We start from the raw sequence: 19,299 nt of genomic DNA on the forward strand, positions 1-19,299 counted from the left end.
GGACAACGTTAACTCACCGCAGGGCTGCAGTTGAATCAGAATCAGAAGGGATTTTATTTGCCATGAATATTTGCACAAACAAGGAATTTACTTTGGCAGGAAGGTGCATACATTAAACATATATCAATCTTGAAACTTAAATATGTGGCCGAACTATACAAAAGTAGCAAAGTCTAGCTAATACTAAAGGGATTTAGAATAAAACGAGATTGGTAATAAAATGATTCTTCCCATAAACCGATATAGCCCTATAGATCCCACATCGGAGGTGATTACCACAGGCCTGTGACGAGAGGAGAGAAGCGTTACTTGGAACACAAACACCATCTGAGGAGTGAGTCATTCCTGACCAGGGAAGTCTACAGCTCCCAGCCAGACCCTCCACTGGAGCACTGCCATCTGACAAGGGGAATGCCTCTCGTTCAGCAGGGGGCTGCTCATTCACATTCACTGGTGTTAGGTACCGTAGTAGCACCTAGGTAAGAATCTGGCATGTGTGGAGAACACTGTGCGAAGGTGTGTGTGTGTGTGTGCGTTTGTTTGCAGTCTAGGTTGTGAAGGGATAGCATGTGCCTAGTGTAAATAGCTCCTAACAGCTGGCCAATCAGTGTTAAACGGCTTTACGATCATTGCCTTTTGGACACAGCCAGACATACAGAAAGTTCTCATTTTCATCCTATTTTCCTCACTTATCCTATATCATGATCTATATTTTTCTTTTCTGAACCTTGTTTACCTATGTGCCAGACAAAGAACACAGAAGGAAACAGCACATGTCCGGCTTGCTGTCTGCGTCCGAGCATGACGTGGGTATAAACAAAGATGGCTGCCAGCAAGCCTGAGCGCAAGCACAGAGAAATCCTCTCTTTTTCCATCTCTTTTCCCTAGTTTCCCTCTTCTTCTCCTCTTCTATCTCCCCAACGCCCCGGCCTGCTGATGAGAAATGGCTGGTAAAAATAGCCTGGTGGGCTGGGCGGAGCTCCGCAGAGGCCCTGTCCAATGACAGAGGTGATAAATCAAGAGACGTGAGGAGAACTCAGACACACACTGCGGCCATACTCTCAATCACAGCCCTGTCATATCACCAATCACTTCTTCAATGTAATCTTCCCTGTGCCTGCCTCTGACACGGGTCAAGTTATCTTGAGAAGCTGCTCGTCTTTGAGATGGCGCTACTGTGTGTCAGTGTATTTGTGTGTATGTGTGTGTGTGTGTTACAGGTGTGTGTGTACAGCCGCTAGAGCCTGTGATTTACTGTCTCCGAATCCTGATAGTTGAAAACGTTGACTATACGACGCTCATTGTAAAATGCCTCATCTTTCTTCGAGTGAGGGAAAATCAATGCAGACACAAACACTCAAACAAACCCCTGAACTCTATCAAACAAACTTGGACAGCTTATACCGCTACAGACAGTAAATCTTTACCGAGTGTTGACCTTGGAAAGTTCTCAGCCAGTCTGAAGTAGACAGCATCATGGTAGTCCTGGTCAGTTCTCCAGCAGAGTAGCCCTCATCTAACCTCAGCAACACTGGCAACCTGAGTCAGCCAATCACCCTCCAAGTCTCAGTCAGCCAATAAGCTTGGCCAGAACGGCCAGTCTCATTGAAAGTCCTGACTAAACACCATCATTCCTATTAGGTTAAATCATTCACTATTCCTTACAAAGGTGCCATTGACAACTGCTGTGGAAAAAGAGAGCCTTTACCGAGAGCAGTTTGAGTATGGCATGAATTAGCCTCACATTAGCGCAACTCTCTTCAATCTCTGACCTCTCCAGCCGAGACAGAGCCCATTGCTGACTGCTCATAATTAACCGTTAACCAACAATACGAATGTTGACCGGTTACTATCGGTTGACAGTTTTTTCAATTTAGCGACAATGTTGCTACATTTAGCAACGTTTAAAAAAAACGTTTTTTAACGTTACAACAAAAACGTTTTATCGAGCAACTGGTGACAATTAGCAACTTTCTGCTACTTCGGCAATCTCAATCTCTGTTCAGCAGCAAAATAACTACTTGTACTTCCGTGTTATAGCTGCCAATCATTAGCCTGGTCCTAACCAGACTTTCGTACATTTCATTTGTACATAGTCTGGCCTCGGTCCATTGACAAGCGTTGACGTCCTTGTAGGCGGGTACTCTGTTGAAGTTTAAAACTACTGGATCTGCCCAGAGCCACTCTGATCTGCCATAACAAATCGCTAGCGTTCACGTTAGCCAATTCCTTCCCAACTACCCTAACAGAGCTAGCTGCCGTAGCTGGAAAATCAAACTGTTCCCGAACCCCGTGGGGAGGAAGGCCACAACATCAATGCCACCAACAAAACTCAGCAAAACTTGTTCTTGCTCCGGCTTTAGCTTATGGATATATTCGGCAGCGTTGCTACAACGGGCCGAATGGCTTCGCTCGCGTATTTCCCCGCCGCCATTACGGAACTACAACACAAACTAGCTACAACATGAACTTCATCGTTCTCAGCCACTCCCTCTGTTCGCTGATTGGCCGGTACAAAATTAACCGGAGACATCTGACTTGCGTACCTCAAGGCCAGACCTAGTACAGAAGCAAAATTCAGCAGAAGTACGTAAGAGGGCAGAGCCAGGCTAGCCAATAATAGGTACACCCAGCGCTCTCGGATTCAATGTGTTTATGATTCAATGTGTTTTTGTTTTGTTTATCTGTTTTTATTATGTTGATGTTAATGCTGCCATTTAAAAATCTACCCATAAGGGAGTTGATTTTCAAATGGGTCACAGACATTCATCCATTCTACATTTTTTCTTCTTCTTGGTTAATGGTCGTTAACGAGCGTCGGTTATTGGTCAACATTTCCCCCCAAAAAAATATTTTTGCATCCCTATCCACTAACTCACAAAAAGGCCTTTGATGTCCAGTTTGACAACATGCGCACACACACCGCCCGCACGCACAAACGCCATTGGCTGACAACGGAGGAAGCGTGTGCATTGTTGAGGGTCGGGATGGTGAGGGGTGCTAGCTCGTGTTGCAGAGCCCGTACCGTGTATCTCTACATGAAAACAACGGAGTGTTGCGTTGCAGCGAGACATTCTGTTCTGTTGCTAAGGACAACCCAGGGAGGGTAGATCCAGTGGAGCCCAGCTTCTCCTCTGACAATGGAGGCCCTTCCCTTTTCACTCACTTTGGAGCGCTCTCACTCCCGCACAGCGGCAGAACGCCAGGGAGGACACACACAGGGCAGGGACCACGTGAGTCAACATGATTCCCGCCAGAACACAGGACATTGACATTGACATTGCAGGTCCACAGGGGATTGAGCGCAACCATGGAGATGTTCTCCGTCAGAGAGCGACCAGGTGAATGTGTGTACATAAATGTTTGTGTGTGTGTGTACATGCTTGCAGGCCCCTAAGCATGTCGCTAACAGTGGTGAAGTTGGCAGGAACAGACCTGAGGTATGTCTGTGACCCAGACAGACAAACTACAGGTCTGCTTCACTGGCCTTCAGCAGCACAGGCAGTCTGGTGATGCCTCTGCTCTGACACTGGTGATCCAACAACCAGATCACGTCCCAAACACGCCTTTAAGATGTCAGAGAATCACTGTTGTCTGCTTTGAAATGCTGTGGTTGATAAATGAGATGACCGATGATGGATGCTTCACAGGAACGTTATTTCCCGTAAACCAGTTGGTGACTAGGGCTGAACAGGTTTGAACTTGAGTTCCATGTGAAAGACCATGAACTGTCCACGAGAAGCCCATGTGGACCATGTCATTACTCTCTCTCGTACCCTCTGGTCATACAAGTATAGAGCACCGCACACGCATGCACACGCATCCCAACAGTGAGAGTAGGACTCGGGCACAGGACATCACATGGTCAAAGGCCAAACAGGAAAACTAATCATCTAATGGGGCTTTACACAGTAAACACACCTTCCCCCAGTGCCATGACAACACACGAGGCAGTCTACTATACGTGAAACACTATACAGAAACACACAGGCACAAAAACACGCACACACTGACCCACTCTGCCCCGACCGGGTCCTACCATACCTTACTCACTGGCTGTGAACGCTGGTCACGTGACCTATAACAGAAGTGTCTGGTACATGGGTAAACATACGCTACGAAGCTAGCGTTCAGCAAGCCAGAATGGCCCAGAAGAGCAGCTTAGCAGCTCTGTGACGAGGTGTGACGAGGTGATGGGGCCAGCCTGGTGTCCCCCTGACCCGCCTCTCCGGCGCCCCCTGTGGAGGTGTCACATCATCACCCTGAGGTGACCCAGATATTTTAAAAAAAAAAGAATTAAAAATAACCACAAAACGATGGTGGATAACGTTAAAAACGTGCAAATATTTCAACCGACAGCTCAGGCATTTAAGTGGCACCGAAATGAGGCACTGAAATCTGCGTTCTGATTCGGTCCCAATCCTACCCCCACCCCCCACTTACATCACACTGTCATCTGAACCATGATCAATAGCAACCACAGCCAATCCCAACCACCCTCATTGTGACCTTCAGCATCACGACTTGGCCACAATGCCAGCCATCAATACCCAACATCTTATTTCCGTCTCAACTGACATGAGCTGGCTCAGCCGGGACGACCCCGACGGCTACAGACTCAGAGGTCGCGCTAAGGCTCACAGACACACACACACACACTCGTTAGAATATTGCGATCTCTGTGTGTCTCAACCAACCTGGAGACAATACCACCTAACCACCACAATATTACATACTTAGCAACCGTTTCTCTGGATATGTATGTATGTGTGTGTATTCGGTTTATTCCCGACTGCTGTGGGGAAACAGCAGTGTGAGTCTATGTACACAGTACAAACGGCGGCGTCCTGTAAACACCTTCCACCGGCTCATGCTAAACAATAGACCGCATCTCCCTGCACATCCAGGGAAGAAATGAAAGCTGGAAGTCTTGGTACATCCAGTACGGAACAAACTGCTCATGCACAACCAAGATATTTACAGTTTATCTTGTGACCCTGTCAAACTAAATGGATCTTCTTTAGATGAGTTTACATCCTGACCGCATGCCAACACCTAGCTACAACAGCAGAGAAAGACTGGGTCATCATGCAAGTACATCAAGGATTGCATTCTATTCTATAAACCTTTTTGTGTGCCCTTCCAGTGGCACAATTGATTTAGACTTTGACATAAACTGCTAACACTAGACTGTGAGATTTGATTTGTGGGCATGATTACACGATAAGAGGACAAGAGACGAAATGACTTCATGACTCAATTATCATTGACAATTCTTTAGAAGAACTGAAGACCGGAGTGGTGAGTGATTATCAGATCAGCCCCAGTGTGTTCACAGCAGAGAAGAGAACGGGACACAAGTACAAGGAGGAGAGAAAATAGCTCAGCTCTGCGCTAACAAGAGCCGGAGCCACTTGGCAATAAAATCAGACATAGTTTGAACACTGTGGAGTTTGAACACTGTGGTTCAAAAATACATCAAAACAAGGCAACAGGAAGCTAAGCACACACCCAGTTTACAACCCAGGATCTAAAAATACCAGTGTGTGGATTTTTTTTCCCCCCTGCATTCTCCCCAGAGCAATAAAGTACCTAGGGCCTACTTCTGCCCCAGGGCCTGGGCTTGGATTTTAGTTGTGACCTACATTCAGCACCCAGCTAAAGGCCACAGCCATCTTGGTCGAGCTGGGCATCTTGGTTGAATAAAGTATCTTGGTTGAGAAAGGTACTTTGATTGAGTAAGGTAGTTGGTAAGGTAAGTAAGGTAGTTGGGCACATTGATTCTTTTTGTCGTCTTGATCAAGTTGTGCATCTTGATGAAAGTTGGCTTATTGAACTATTTAGACATCTTGGTCGAGTTCTTGGTCGCATGTTTGACATCTCCATTGCTTTCTTGGTTAATGTTGTCTGCTTGGTAAACTTGGACATATTCTCTGCTCACCAGGTCAGGTGCATTCATGTGGCTTATTTCTCTGCCTTCCAAAGCAACCCAAACAGAAAACAGTGAACATGGCTCCTGTTGGGGTTGATCTCCAACAAGACTGTGTGTTCAGAGCAGGTCAGTAGATCTGTAGCTGCTGTAACACCCCAACCATGTTCAAATGCCAAACTCTGTCCACCACTAGCCCCCCCCCCCCACCCTATCCACTCCACTCCTCCCCCACCCTGTCCACTCCTCTCCTCCAGCCCTATCCACTACTCCCCCTCTCCGCTCCTGTCCACTCCACTCCTCCCCCTTGTTCACTCCTCCCTTCCTCCCCCCCACCCTGTCCACTCCTCCCCCCCTCCCCTGCCCCGTCCACTCCTCCCCACCTCCCCCTCCGTAGAGGAGAGGAGCAGACAGGCTGGTGTGCCCATCAGCCTGTTTAGGCTGAGAGGAGCCCAGAGGGAATGAGATCCACACTGAGACGCAGGGCTACAAGAAGACTGGTAGGTGGAGTTCATCCACATGGGCACTAGGCTAGATGTAATCACTGCATGAGTGATGACAGGGAATGGACCTTTTACATTATTACGAGGACTGCGTGTCTCATCAGCAAACACATTATGGACAAGTGCTCACACACACAGATGCACATGTGTCTTTGCAAAGCAGTAAAGCTTGTACAGTATTATCTGTCTGTTCCATTACCTGCTTGGCAGACCCTCTCACCTGTCATCGACCTAAACATTCTAATTAATATTAGAATACCCCCTCCACACACAAACACACACACACACACACAACAGGGCATTTGGGAGTACACTGCAGCTGCTGTATGGTGGGTCACCCAATTGAAGGCCCACACATGACAGACTGAAAATATACTTTTGTTGTTTGGCCCTTTGGATTAGAGGTTGTCTACGTCTTGTTCAGTTTGGAACAGCCATAACAATGTATATCTACAGACAGCTAAGGAGATGCCTTAGTTCCAGGTGACTGACCGAAGACTTATCTTTCAGGCTGCAGTGTAAATGTAAACGCACTGTAACAGCCGTGTACAAAGCTGTGGTTTAGACAACATGCACAGGAAGAAGACACTGTCCTTATTTGTCATTTACCTTATTGTTGATTTAACACCTCCAGTACATCTCAAAGGCAATATCCATTCAGTACTGTAAATTATGTTCTCCAAGTTTGTTTAAACTACATTACCATACCCACCTCACCAGACCACACAGGTTCCAAACCAAAACATATCAATTTGTCGACCCCTTAACACAAAACAGTTAATTCTATCCCAGCTAGTGTCTGTTAAAACCAATTAGATGTGTGCAATTAACTCAAACCTGGTCTAGGTGTGGTCAATAGTTTCTACTTTCAGCAGCATTTTTTAACAGCCAGGTACCTCGATACCTCCCTGTTGTTTAAGTGCAGTTGGATGTTTTCAGACTTTTGGCACCCAACATCTTCACCCATGAAACCGAGAACTGATACCTTCAGTCTCCAAACCACGGCAGACATGACCTAGATGTGGTGTAAAGCTGTCTGAAGTCAGTGAAAGATCTGAAAAATGTCGGTCAGCACAACATTGATTCTAGTGTTGACTTCGGGTTAATCATTTGCAAACATATATATCTATAAAACAACAAAACAGACCAGATCCTGTTGAAATGGATGACTTGCTTGTCTTCACGATAGTGATCCGAGTGGTGCCATGGGTGAAAAGTAGGCCATCGTAAATGTGTTTGGCAACGATTCATTATCATAATTGTTCTATTAATAGGTACATCTATTCTTATTCGGCTGTGTGCAGGCATCCGGGTATTTCAGGACAAGTTATTTGAAAGCCCATATTGAACTAGTTCTCTGTTAAAAAGGAAACCATGAAAGCCTTCACAAATATTGCTACTTGTCTCAAATTCAATACACTTGTCATCACATTTGGAAAAATATAAATAGTTTGGTTGGAACAATGTCGAGCCACATATAGAGCAGAAAACATATATAGAACATATATTTTTTTTTAAACGGAGCGTGCAGATATAGATGTGTTTGTGCTAAGTTGGAGAGGAAGCTGTTATCTGCAAAGCTTGATTAAATTTTTCATGAGCATGACCCAGTGGATAACACTAGAGGCTTGTGCTGCTCACTCTGCCTCTCTCTGTAGCTCTCTTCACCCGCTCACATTTCTCTCTCCTCTCATCTCTCCATTCCTTCTTCAAATCTTTTCTCGTCTTCACTTTTCCTTACATCTCTCCATCAGTTTACCCTATCCATCAACATGTGAAAAAATAGGGTATTTTTCCAACTTCTCTACCTTGCCTCTACAGTAAACGTGTGAGGAGGATAATGCCTCACCCTGGACTGACCCCTTTCTAGTGCTAAGATGTGGGAAACGGCTATGTACCTTCCCAAACAGAATAACAGTTTCTGTTTTGGTATGTGTTTAACAGATAACTGTGGCTTTCCCCATGGAACCAACCACTGTCTGCCAAACCCCAAAGAGTCTGTGCCTCAACGGCAATTTTGAACTAAACCAAAAACCAACCCAATAATACTTTAGGATTCATTCTGAAGCAGTGTCTCACAACACTGATTGCATGAGCCAATTAAAAAAACGACTCAGATTTGCCGTTTTCAATTTTTCCACTTTCAGTACGTAGCTTCTGTACTGCCAGAGACATGAGGCAGGAAGGTCGTTTAGAACGCAAATCACCTCGAAGGAATTCTTAAACAGTCGAGTAACAGCACACTAAATGCTTGCCTTCACAGTTCCAGTGTCTACATGAAGCATACAGTCTAACATGGCTGTCTGCATCAGGGGGGGGGGGGGGTGTTGTCAGCATATCCAATCATAAGGTATTGATGCTGGCCGGGTTACTCTGGCTTAGACAGCGGTGGGGGGGGGGGGGGGAGTGAATGTGCTTCTCTGTTCTCCCCTGGTCCATAGTCTGCTCACGTCTCACGTGAGGGGAGAGAGGGGTGAGAGACTGTGTTTATGTGCCGTGCACACTAACAGCTCGCCAACAGGGACGACTGGTCCAAATGTGAGAGCAGTCTATCGGTCTGCCCACCCATGTCTGTCTGGCTGGGCCACAAGCCTCGAGGATTTGACAAACCGACTGGCTCGGCCAAACATAGGCTTCCCTCCCCACACACATGTAACATTATGTAACTGACAACATCTAGGCCTCATCGTACACCCACATTGATCTATACACAGCAAGGCTCTCTGTTCCAACAGAGCAGCATCACACTTGTCAGGGGCTTATGTATACAAGCAAACACAAAGACCAGACTAGAAGCATGTATACTGCTGTAAATAAATGTCAAAAGATTTGGCATCCATCTAAACTAGCTGGTGTGCGCGTGGTGGTGTTGGTGGTGGAATGGGGGAACAGGGGAGGACGAGTGGTCAGAGCTTTTGGGTTCCTCATCTCCATGGGGGAGACAGCCATCTGTCCTAGCAAAGGGTTAATCCACAACCCAGGCCGTGGACTCCACCATTTTACCCCTCCACGTACAACCCCCCTCATCACAGGGAGGGGGTGCATTCCGTTGCCCCCACCCCCTTCCACCACCCCACCCCCCCTGAAGCCCTGCCACCTTAAAGCCCTCTAACCCCATTTTCGATTGGGAGGGGTCTCAGCCTTTGTTTTGGCCATTCACTCATTGACAGATTGATCAGTGATGTTTAACGGAGAGGATGGAGGGGGGGGGGGGATTTGTTCAGAACACTGGCTGTAAGAGGCTTGCGGCAAGAAGATGACACACACACGGACCAAAATGAGATCAATACAGGCCTCTCTCAACCTGTGACGAGACCATTTTTATCAGCCTAGCCACCGTTTACAGTATTCCAGGGGAGAAAGGGGGGAACTTGGGGAGGGGGAGATTAAAACACAAAAATCCCTGAAGGCCACTCAAGCTAAATCACCCAGAAACCTGCATAGAATGATCCAACACACTGGCCTTTGTCTTCTATCTCCTAGAAAGGCTTCAACACCGAGGGCTAGCGAGACAGTGTTGGCTTTAAGATACAATCCATTGACTTAGAGAAAAGGAGCGAGTGGGGGGAAGAGAGTACCATGAGGAGGGGAACAGACCAGCAGACAGACAGAGGGATACAGAGAGGGAGAGAGGGGGGAGGGAGGAGATGGGGGGGCAGCTGTCCTAGCATCTTGAAAACCCCTGCTCATGAACGCCCGCTGCTAGCCACTTCTGGTGAGGATAATGGCCTCCAAGGAAAGCAGGCATGTCAACAGATCTCAGCTTAATACAGCTATCACAGTGCAATACCGTGTACACCAGACGGACAAAAACAACACACACAGAGGCTAGACACACACACACACACGGCAGACACACACAGAGCTTCCATTTAACCAAAACACATCAGCTGCCATTTCTGCCACAGAACTGCCTCCATCTCTTATTCTGATGTGTTCCGCTGGATGCACAGCAACCCTAGCCCCCTCCTCTCTCTCTCTCTTTCTCTCGATCCCTTCATCCCCCACCCCTCGCCATTAAATCCCGGAAGCTGCAAAATAGCAGTAAAATACCTCAGATCGCTCCTCTGTTAGTCCACAGCGAGCAAGAGAAAATCCAGTCAGGTGAGGACGAGGAGGAGAAAAGAAGAAGCTCTTTCCCTGCTTCCTCCTGGGCAGCACATCCGACACAGTCTTCCCAGCTCTTCCTCCCCTGCACGTCTGCCCTCTGTCTAGGCAACCCTGCTGCTGCTGCTGCTGCTGCTGTCTCTGCCTGCGCTCCACTGTCCACGGCTGCTCCACTGGGCTCAGCAGGAACGTGCATTCAGCCGCTCACTCTGCCAGGCTTCTGTCTGACTGAGCCGACTGACTCCTGTCTCACAGTCACCCACATGCACCCGCCCACCTCCTCTCAGTCTCCCTCTCTCTCTCTCGCTCACTCTCTCGTTTGCACGTCCTCTCTCTCCCTTTCGCACTGCCCCCCTCTTCTCGTGTCCCCCTCCCCTCTATAGTCAATATATTTCTTTTTTCACACATGCAAGTTCACACGCCCCCTCTGTCCCACAGAGCCCCTCCCCATAATTCACCTAACTGTGGCAATCACTACCTCAGGAGGCTTCAAAATAGGGGCTTGAGACTAGGGGCTAGGAACACAGGGCTGGGAGTAAGGAACAGGGCTGGGGTCTGGGGTAATAGGGAGGGGGGCTGTTGAGAGGGGCTTAGGAGCATAGATGATGCTCTATTAACCCAACAAGGTTAATCTTAAGCCGCCTTTCCACTGCAAGAACTTTCTCTCACCGTGAGCACCAGGGTCTGGATTGAGTTCTGGTGACCAAAGAAATTAAGGAACCTGCCCCTGGGATAGTATATTCCAAAATACCAGAACTTTGTGGGTGGGGCTTGCAATGTGGGCGGGGCTTGCAATGCTGAACCTTTCTGGCTGGCTGAGTATTCAGTATTTGAATCGGTATTTCAACTGTCATTTTTTAAATCCTGCAGCTTCACATCAACATGGAGAACAGAAGCCATTTGTAAGCATATGGCAGAATCTGGAGCTGAAAATGTTTCACACTGTGAAACAGTGCCAGAAGAAGCTTAAGCATTTTAAGCAAGATTAAAGGAAAATCAAGAACTACAATAATAGAAGCTCTCTGGCAGGCGGACCAGCAGGTGTTTTTGCTTCCTGGATGTAGTGCGGTGCATAATTTGTCTAATCTTCTGGGGAAGGAAACAATGGGATGAAGAAACCTTCTCTTCAAAAGTAGTTATGGGGCGGACAAGTTCCGGGTACTTGCAATGGAAACACGGCTTTCATAGCACGCAGAGAGCCTGGAAATATCACAACTACATACGCTTTCATTCAATGAAGATAGAACCACATTTTGCGTTTTCCAAACATCCGTCTAAAACTCAGTCTGTAACACTTTATTGTGTGCCTTCAAGCCTGACCAGATTAGAGTTCCACAGATGTTTCCAGTCCAAACAAACCCACAATCTCACAAAACAAAGTCTGGAAAAATTAGGGCAGAAAAATCTCCAGGAGTGCTCTACCTCCCACAGCTGGTACAGAAAAGCTACTATTTCTGGGGACCAGAATGGACACACACACACACTGACCACACACCCAGTGCCTCCACCCACACCCCCTTTATCCCACTCCCCCCATGTGTAGCCCTGGGGATCAGGTAGGGGGATGCCTAGGGCTACATATAGGCCCTGGGCATCACTCAATTGCAGTTGAATATTAACCACTTGCAACATTTTATAACATTGAATATATTTTAGAGTGTGATCGACTGTCACCACAATGTCAGCTCAAGGTACAGTCACCAATATATGATCCGTTATAATTAATGATAGTGTATCCATGTTGTGACAGAATTTTCAGTATTGGCTTGTTGTATCTACCTTAAACTAAAGGGATAGGAACTGATATGCACACACACACACAGTTATCCAAAACAACGTAATTGAAAGTGCATTAATCCAAGTATATCCTATATCACATAGTGACAAGGCACCAAATACCTTTGGGCTTTATTTAATCAGTGGATACACAGTCATAATGGTACACATTTGAGTGTGTGGCCATCCTAGATCAAATACAGGCCTATTAAGTAATTTAATAAATAAAATTGAGGACCCGAATGACCACACTCAAGTAAAATAACACTGCCTGGCTGACTGGCGACTAGATGAAATGGTGAATAGCTGCTGTGAAAAAGCCTATGCAATTCACAGTGACACGGTCATGAATAATCTCAATGGAAACTGAACTTAGATGAGTGGAGAAGCACAGTCTAAAGAAGAAAACTGTAGATGGGGTTCCATTTCAAATCGAGGAAAAATAGCCGTGAATTACCTGGTCGAGGTAGCTGTGGTTTGAATGCGTGCGCTGGGTGATGGCAGGGGCATTCTGTGGTGCAGTCGTGTTTTCACTGTCATTATTAAAGTCGGTTAACTCAAAGCTACCATGGGAAACCAATCCTATGGAGAATTAAGGGAGAGGACTAGCTAGGAAATACTTATGAACGGTTTTAGGCCATCCTGTTGATAAATATCTTCCCTTCCCTCCCCCGTTTGTGTCAGGCACACTGTGGTCATAATTCCCAGGGAACTCCCATCTCCAAAATCAGGAGGATTAGTGGACAAGTGGAAATGTATGGGTAGTTATTTCACCAGTTGACCCACCAAAATATGTCCATAGATTTTAAGGAAAATACTCTACCTCCTGTATGCTGGAGATCAACTTGATTAATATACTCAGTGTTTTTTTGTATTTTAGGTGCATTATTATGCTGAATTATTATATGGCAACGACGGTACGAGCTTTCTGATTGGCTAATGGATAGTCATGCCAGACGCGTATTGCCCTCTGAAGTCATCTTCAAAATGAGCGACGAGTCAGCTGCGGAGTTATACTATCCAGATGATGCGGAAAAGATTTGTCATCGAAAGTGAGGATGAAGACTAGACTCTTTTAATCACTTGTGTCGTTATTTTGTGTTGACATTAAAGCCATTTTAGCAGAACCATGTTGTCCGCTTTCTATCAAAAGTAATGAGTTGCTAGGCAACACGTGAAACACAGCGTGAGAAGACTTGAGAGCTAGCTACAATTAGCCTAGAGGTAGCCTACCATTTATTTTCGTTTACAAAATGGAAAGTAGCTAGCTAAAAATGCCATATAATAAACTACTTACTAACCTCGACCGTTCGGTCATGCCGGGAAATATCAAACCTCGCTATCGCTCGGTCGATACTTTCCAGCCTCAGTTTGATATTTCCCGGCATGACCTCACTCTCGGTTAGTAAGTAGTTAATAGTTTTAATTAATAGTGGGTATATTGTTATTATTTTCTAAAGAATGCTTAGCCTATCAAGATCAAATGAAGCAGACAGTGTACATGCTTTTGAGTACCTTGATCGATAGGCTAGCTAGGCTAGCCTACTGACGATTTACAACAAGTGGTTACGTAAATTGTTAATTATCAGCATATTTCTGCCATTTTTTTTTCAACATACTTTAACTAGCCTAACTGTAGGCCTATTGCTTTACGGAAATATGTGCAATATTACATTTGTTATTAGACTATTACACTAACCTACTCCAAACTATAGGGTTAGAACTTTATTTCGGCCGAGGGGTGGTCGGACAGACCTGCCCCCACTGCTAAAAAAAAAACCTAGGGGAAACACTGTATACTGTTACATATCAAGCCATATTATTCACAGGTGGTATACAGGCGAGGTCATGAAAAAATACCCCCGCCCCCCAGACGCAATCAGGACGCGCGATATGCACCTTTATCTACCAGAAATTATAATTGGACAGTCTCTCACTCGATGTCTGTGAACTAGCCAGTGATCTAGCAAAATTAGGATTTAGGCCAAAAATGAGCTTCCCCTATTTGAAAGACCAGCAGCCGCCACTGAATTACAAGTTCTCTGAGGAGGAAGGCTTTCAGAAAACGGTATTCAAACTGCATTCAAGCACAGACCGACAGGCTGTACAAGGAACAATCTAACAATGTGTCGCTGTAACTGTGTGCTACTAGGCTAGTAGAGCTGTAGCTGTGTGCTACAGTAGGCTAGTAAAGCTTGCGCTGATGGGAGTGTTAATGTACCTCCTCCTTCCTTCCTTCCTTTCTCCCATCCCCCTCTCCAACCCCAAATCCCTCCCCCATCCCTGCTGTAACCCCCACCTCCACAAATCTAGCCACTCCTCTAGCCTATCTATCAGCTAACGACCTTGCTGGAGCACCACAGTGTAAAGGAAAAAAATGTAATAAATGAAAACAGAGCGGGGAAGCAACTGTGGAAGCTGAGCTGTGCGGACAAAGCCCACGTGCTTTCCTACAGCGGAGATTCTGCCGCTTCCGAGACGACAGCTACAATTCTGAGGCTTCGAAACAAAACAAGGGACAAAAACACAGGCAGTTCTTCTGCAGCGTTCTTCTTCCGGTACGATCTCTGGGAAACAGCGGAGGGGGACAGGGAGCAGAGGCTGCAGTGACAGAGACAGTTGCAGCCGCTGTACAGCATAAGCGGGAGTGAAGGACGCTGGATAGAGGGCAGGAGAAGGGGATTGTGAATGCTAAGCGACGACCACCTAGAAGCTGAAAGGCGCCAGGAAGATTGGGGGAGAAAAATAGCCAGATTGAGAGCACTGCGAATGTTTACTCCACAAGAATCTGATGTTTCCCAATAGGAATCAGGGTAATGATAGAAAACAGTTCGTTCCTCTCTCTTATAATAGCTGTTTTACAAGGGACTTTTAAAGTTTCAACAGTAATCCAAAACAAAAACACTATTAAAGGAGCAGCTCCAGGAGAGGTGAAGAAAGGGGAGGGGGGGGGGGGAGTAGAAACCAAATGTAGTAGTATTACATTTAGGAAAATATAAGTAGTTAATCATTGGCCTATAGCCTACAAAATAATGATGTGCCACTGTCCAGATGCTTAACCTCATGCCTCAACTCTTTGATAATGTTTAATTTAAATGTATCTGTATAAATACTGCAGACTGAACCTATCAGTCACATTGTATTCACATTCCCTCGTGTGTTAAAAGTAAAGTTTAAGTATAAACAATGCCTCACAATGAATCTGTAGCTGCGCCATCATCTTCTAGAAGATCTTATACAAATTCCATGAAGCTGGAAGTAATTGAACTTGCGAAACAGAAAGGAAACCGTGCCGCAGCAAGAGAACATGGAGTAGATGAAAGCCTGGTTCGTCGTTGGAGACTCCGCGAAAATGTCCTGAAAAAGCAGAAAACCACCGCCAGAGCTGCTGGTCGAGGACAACGCTGCCGCTGGCCACGTTTAGAGAAGAAGATGGCGTCCTGGATCACAGCGCAGCGAGATGCCGGGACAGCCTTGAGTACGGTAGCCATTCGACTAAAAGCCAGTGTAATGGCAAAGGAAATGGGACATGATGATTTTATGTCGAGCCCATCTTGGTGCTTCCGCTTTATGAAGAGGAACAATTTATTTATCAGAGCCCGTTTAACTGTTGGACAGAAATTACCTGATGGCTGGGAGGAAAAAATACAGGATTTTAAATCATTTGTCCATGGGATTATAATAGAACACAATTTCCCACCAAGTAAAGTTGGGAACATGGATGAAGTACCCATGTTTTTTGATGCTCCCCAAACAGTTGCCAGTGTTGGTGAAAAGTCTGTGAAAGTGACAACAACTGGACAGGAGAGGACCCATTTTACGGCTGTACTAAGTTGTATGGCAGACGGCACTAAACTTCCTCCGTGTATAATTTTTAAACGGGTCGCCATGCCCAGAGAAAAGTTTCCTCCTGGTTGCTTTGTCATGTGTAACAAGGAAGGCAGGGTCAACAAAGAAGTGATGAGCGAATGGCTTAAGGTGTGCTGGAGAAAACGCCCAGGGTCTTTCTTTAATCCGGAAGGTCTCCTCATTATGGACTCTATGGCAGCACACAAGACAGAGAAGATCAAAAAGCAAATAAAAGAACAGCGTTCACAGTTAGCCATAATCCCTGGAGGCCTGACGTGTAAACTTCAGCCATTAGATGTCGGAGTAAACCATGCATTTAAGGTAAGATCATATATGTTACAGTGTTGAAATGATGATATTCAAGTTGTCGAGCCCTTTTATAACTCTGAGAAACCACTTTTGCTTTATTTCAGGTGTACGTCAGAGAGGAGTGGGAAAAGTGGATGAGTGAAGGCCAGCACAAATTCACTCCAGCAGGAAAACTTAAAAAGGCAAAGTTTTCAGATGCCTGTTCGTGGGTGGTGACCGCATGGAATAGAGTAAAGCAAAGTACCATCGTCAACAGTTTCAGAAAGGTGGGAATAATGCCAGGTGAAGGTGAAGCTACTGCAGAAAACTCAGACACTGAAAACGAGGACAATGCAGAGGCAACTAGGCCACGCTTATCAGAGGAGTTACTAGCTCTTTTCCATTCAGACTCAGAAGAAAGTGAGTTTGACAGCTTTACTGAAAGCAATGTAGAATCAGAATCAGGTACTTTCCCTGAAAAGAAGTTGTCTTCACTAGCCATGGGGAAAACCAAAAGAAAACACAACATCCAATTCAAGCTTCAGGTCATCAACTACGCCGAGCAACATTCAGGAGAGGCAACTGCCAGACATTTTAATATTGATTCAAAACGAGTGAGAGATTGGAAAAGTCAAAAAGAAGACCTTGTAAGCATGTCACAGTTGGACCAGACGAGAGCCAGACTAGGGGGTGGGGGGAGGAAGAAGAAAAGCAATGAGCTGGAGGTGAAAATGTGTGAATGGATCCAGGGCCTCCGGGCCAAACAAATGAGGGTGTCTCAAAGGATGATCAGGAGTAAAGCAAAGGAGCTCTACACCACCCTGAATGACGGTGGATCTCCTGAATTTACTGCCAGCGCGGGCTGGTTGGAAAAATTCCTTTTGCGCAACGGGTTTGCGGCCCGGCGCAGCACTGCAGCCGCCCAAGAAGATGCCGGGGAAGTCATGAACAAGGTGGTGTCTTATTTAATGGACACGACACAGACGATTGCTCAGAAAGAAATAAAGGACAACAACATAATCGCCATGGCCGAGACTGAAGTGTGGTTTGACACGGCCAGATCAACTGAAGACCAGCGCAGTGGTCCACTGAGAGCCACAGACCAAGAAAAAAGCCACGTAACTGTGGTGTTGGCGGCTAAAGCAGACGGTACAAAGCTGAAGCCCTACGTCATCTTCAAACGGGTCCGAGACGCGAAGGCCCTGCAAGGCATAAACGGCGTTGTCGTAGCATCCAACCAACAGGGTAAGATGAATGACAGACTGGCCGCAGACTGGCTCCAGAGAATCCTGGGGAAGATCAGCCTGGCTCCTCGTCTCCTGGTCTGGGACTCGTGCTCCTGTCACACCAGCGCTACCACGACAGAGGAGCTCCAGAAGGGCTACGACCTGACGACCGCCGTCATCCCAGACGGCTGCACAAAATGGATCCACGCCCCCGACATGTGGAACCAGCCCTTCATAGCCGGTCTTCAGGACTGCTATGACAGCTGGACGACAGGAGATTCGGACCAACAATACACATCTGAGGGACACTTGAAAGCTCCAACTCCCCGCCTGCTTGTGGACTGGGTCCTCAAGGTGTGGAGCGAGATGGACCCGGGCCTCTTAAAGAAGTCCTTTAAGGCATGCGGACTGACAGTGGCCCCTGATGGCAGTGAGGACCACCTGATCGACTGCTTCAAAGACGGAGAACCGTGGGCATCAGGTAGAGGGCTTCTGGCTCGGGTAAGACTGCAGGGCTGTAGGAACAGCAGTGTCAAAGAGGAAGACATGGAGCTGGTGATCATTAAGGAGGAGGAGCTTGTTGAGAGCATCAAGGAGGAGGAGGAAGAGAAGTTTGTGAGTGTCAAAGTTGAGAGCTTCTGAGCAGCAAACTATTTGTTTTGGACATTTTTTACGGTTTATCCTTTTCATGACCTGTTTGCATGTGCCTTACCAAATTGCCAGTTTAAGTTATCTGAATAATGAGCATGTTCGTTTTATGAATACATTAATAAATCAGTTCTATTAAATGCATGGTCTCTGTCTTCCTTTCTTTCAAGTTGTTATTTCTCCAAATCTATTAATCACAGTTAATGACCAAGATTAAAGCTTACTTAATACATTCAGTTCTAATACAGCATCGAGACAAAAGTAGGTGTCTTATTGTATTACCACACCAGAATCAAGATCATCTAAATATCTTCTGAATTCTCGAGGTTGCAAACAAAATAACTTTTGTCACCTGAACTCAATCAGTAACCCTATTTTTGTCAGTAACCCTATCAGTAACCCTAACCTTGTATCTGTGCAGCAGGGGAGGAATGACAAACATCACGGAAGAATTTCCCCTCATCAAACTCCTGTACTGGCAGAGACAGGACAGTTGTGGGTCATAACAGGCAACTGCTCCTGAGCATGTGACTTCACAAGCCACTTGAGACATAGCAAGGTGGCTGAGAAACATGGGGACTTATTTGATTATAACCATGTGGGTCCCCTCCAAATCCCATCAGCTTAATCAATGTTGCTCACACACGGTGTAAGCCAATCATTTTTTGTCTTGTAAGCCCAATGTAACATCCCTGTCAGAAGTCAGACTGTTTCCAATCCTATACTGGGGAGAAAGGGGGGGGGGGGGGTATTGGCAGGTGACACTGGAAGTAACGGGCAGAGATGGAGAGAAAGTAATTATTGGTCAGGGTCACTTGTCCCCATCATCACTCTTCCAATGTCATTTAACCCCCCTTGCTCCCCACCCTCTGGTCACCAGCCAGCTGGTGGGACCACCCTCTGGGCTGGTCAAGCGGTTCAAGGGTTCAGCTTGTTAAACAAAAAGGCGTGCACCACTTTGGATGGTGGCATT

General features: G+C 46.3%; 2 protein-coding genes across 4 annotated transcripts in view; one reads left to right on the forward strand and one right to left on the reverse strand.

The window, feature by feature from the left end:
- The window catches only part of magi1b (membrane associated guanylate kinase, WW and PDZ domain containing 1b), a 101,381-nt gene that overhangs the window by 39,860 nt on the left and 42,222 nt on the right, over positions 1 to 19,299 (reverse strand). The window lies entirely within an intron of this gene.
- On the forward strand, positions 14,598 to 18,437 carry LOC146272561 (uncharacterized). 2 transcript variants are annotated; one of them, XM_084704595.1, is made up of 3 exons: positions 14,598 to 15,128; positions 15,595 to 16,485; positions 16,578 to 18,437. In XM_084704595.1, the coding sequence occupies exons 2-3, from the start codon at positions 15,748 to 15,750 to the stop codon at positions 18,318 to 18,320; spliced, it is 2,481 nt and encodes an 826-aa protein (XP_084560721.1). In that variant the 5' UTR covers positions 14,598 to 15,128; positions 15,595 to 15,747; the 3' UTR covers positions 18,321 to 18,437. The 2 variants fall into 2 exon arrangements, with proteins under 2 accessions (XP_084560721.1, XP_084560720.1); XM_084704594.1 differs by lacking the exon at positions 14,598 to 15,128 and having other exon boundaries at positions 15,281 to 16,485.

Source organism: Hypomesus nipponensis, chromosome 9 (genome assembly GCF_054491055.1).
Source record: "Hypomesus nipponensis isolate SF chromosome 9, ASM5449105v1, whole genome shotgun sequence".
Taxonomy (NCBI): Eukaryota; Metazoa; Chordata; class Actinopteri; order Osmeriformes; family Osmeridae; genus Hypomesus; species Hypomesus nipponensis.

Bases quoted from the DNA above. Each gene is read 5' to 3' on its own strand.
- LOC146272561 (XM_084704594.1), top strand. From the start codon at position 15,502: ATGCCTCACAATGAATCTGTAGCTGCGCCATCATCTTCTAGAAGATCT. The intron at 16,486-16,577 runs GTAAGATCATAT...GCTTTATTTCAG, and splicing joins GAGTAAACCATGCATTTAAG to GTGTACGTCAGAGAGGAGTG.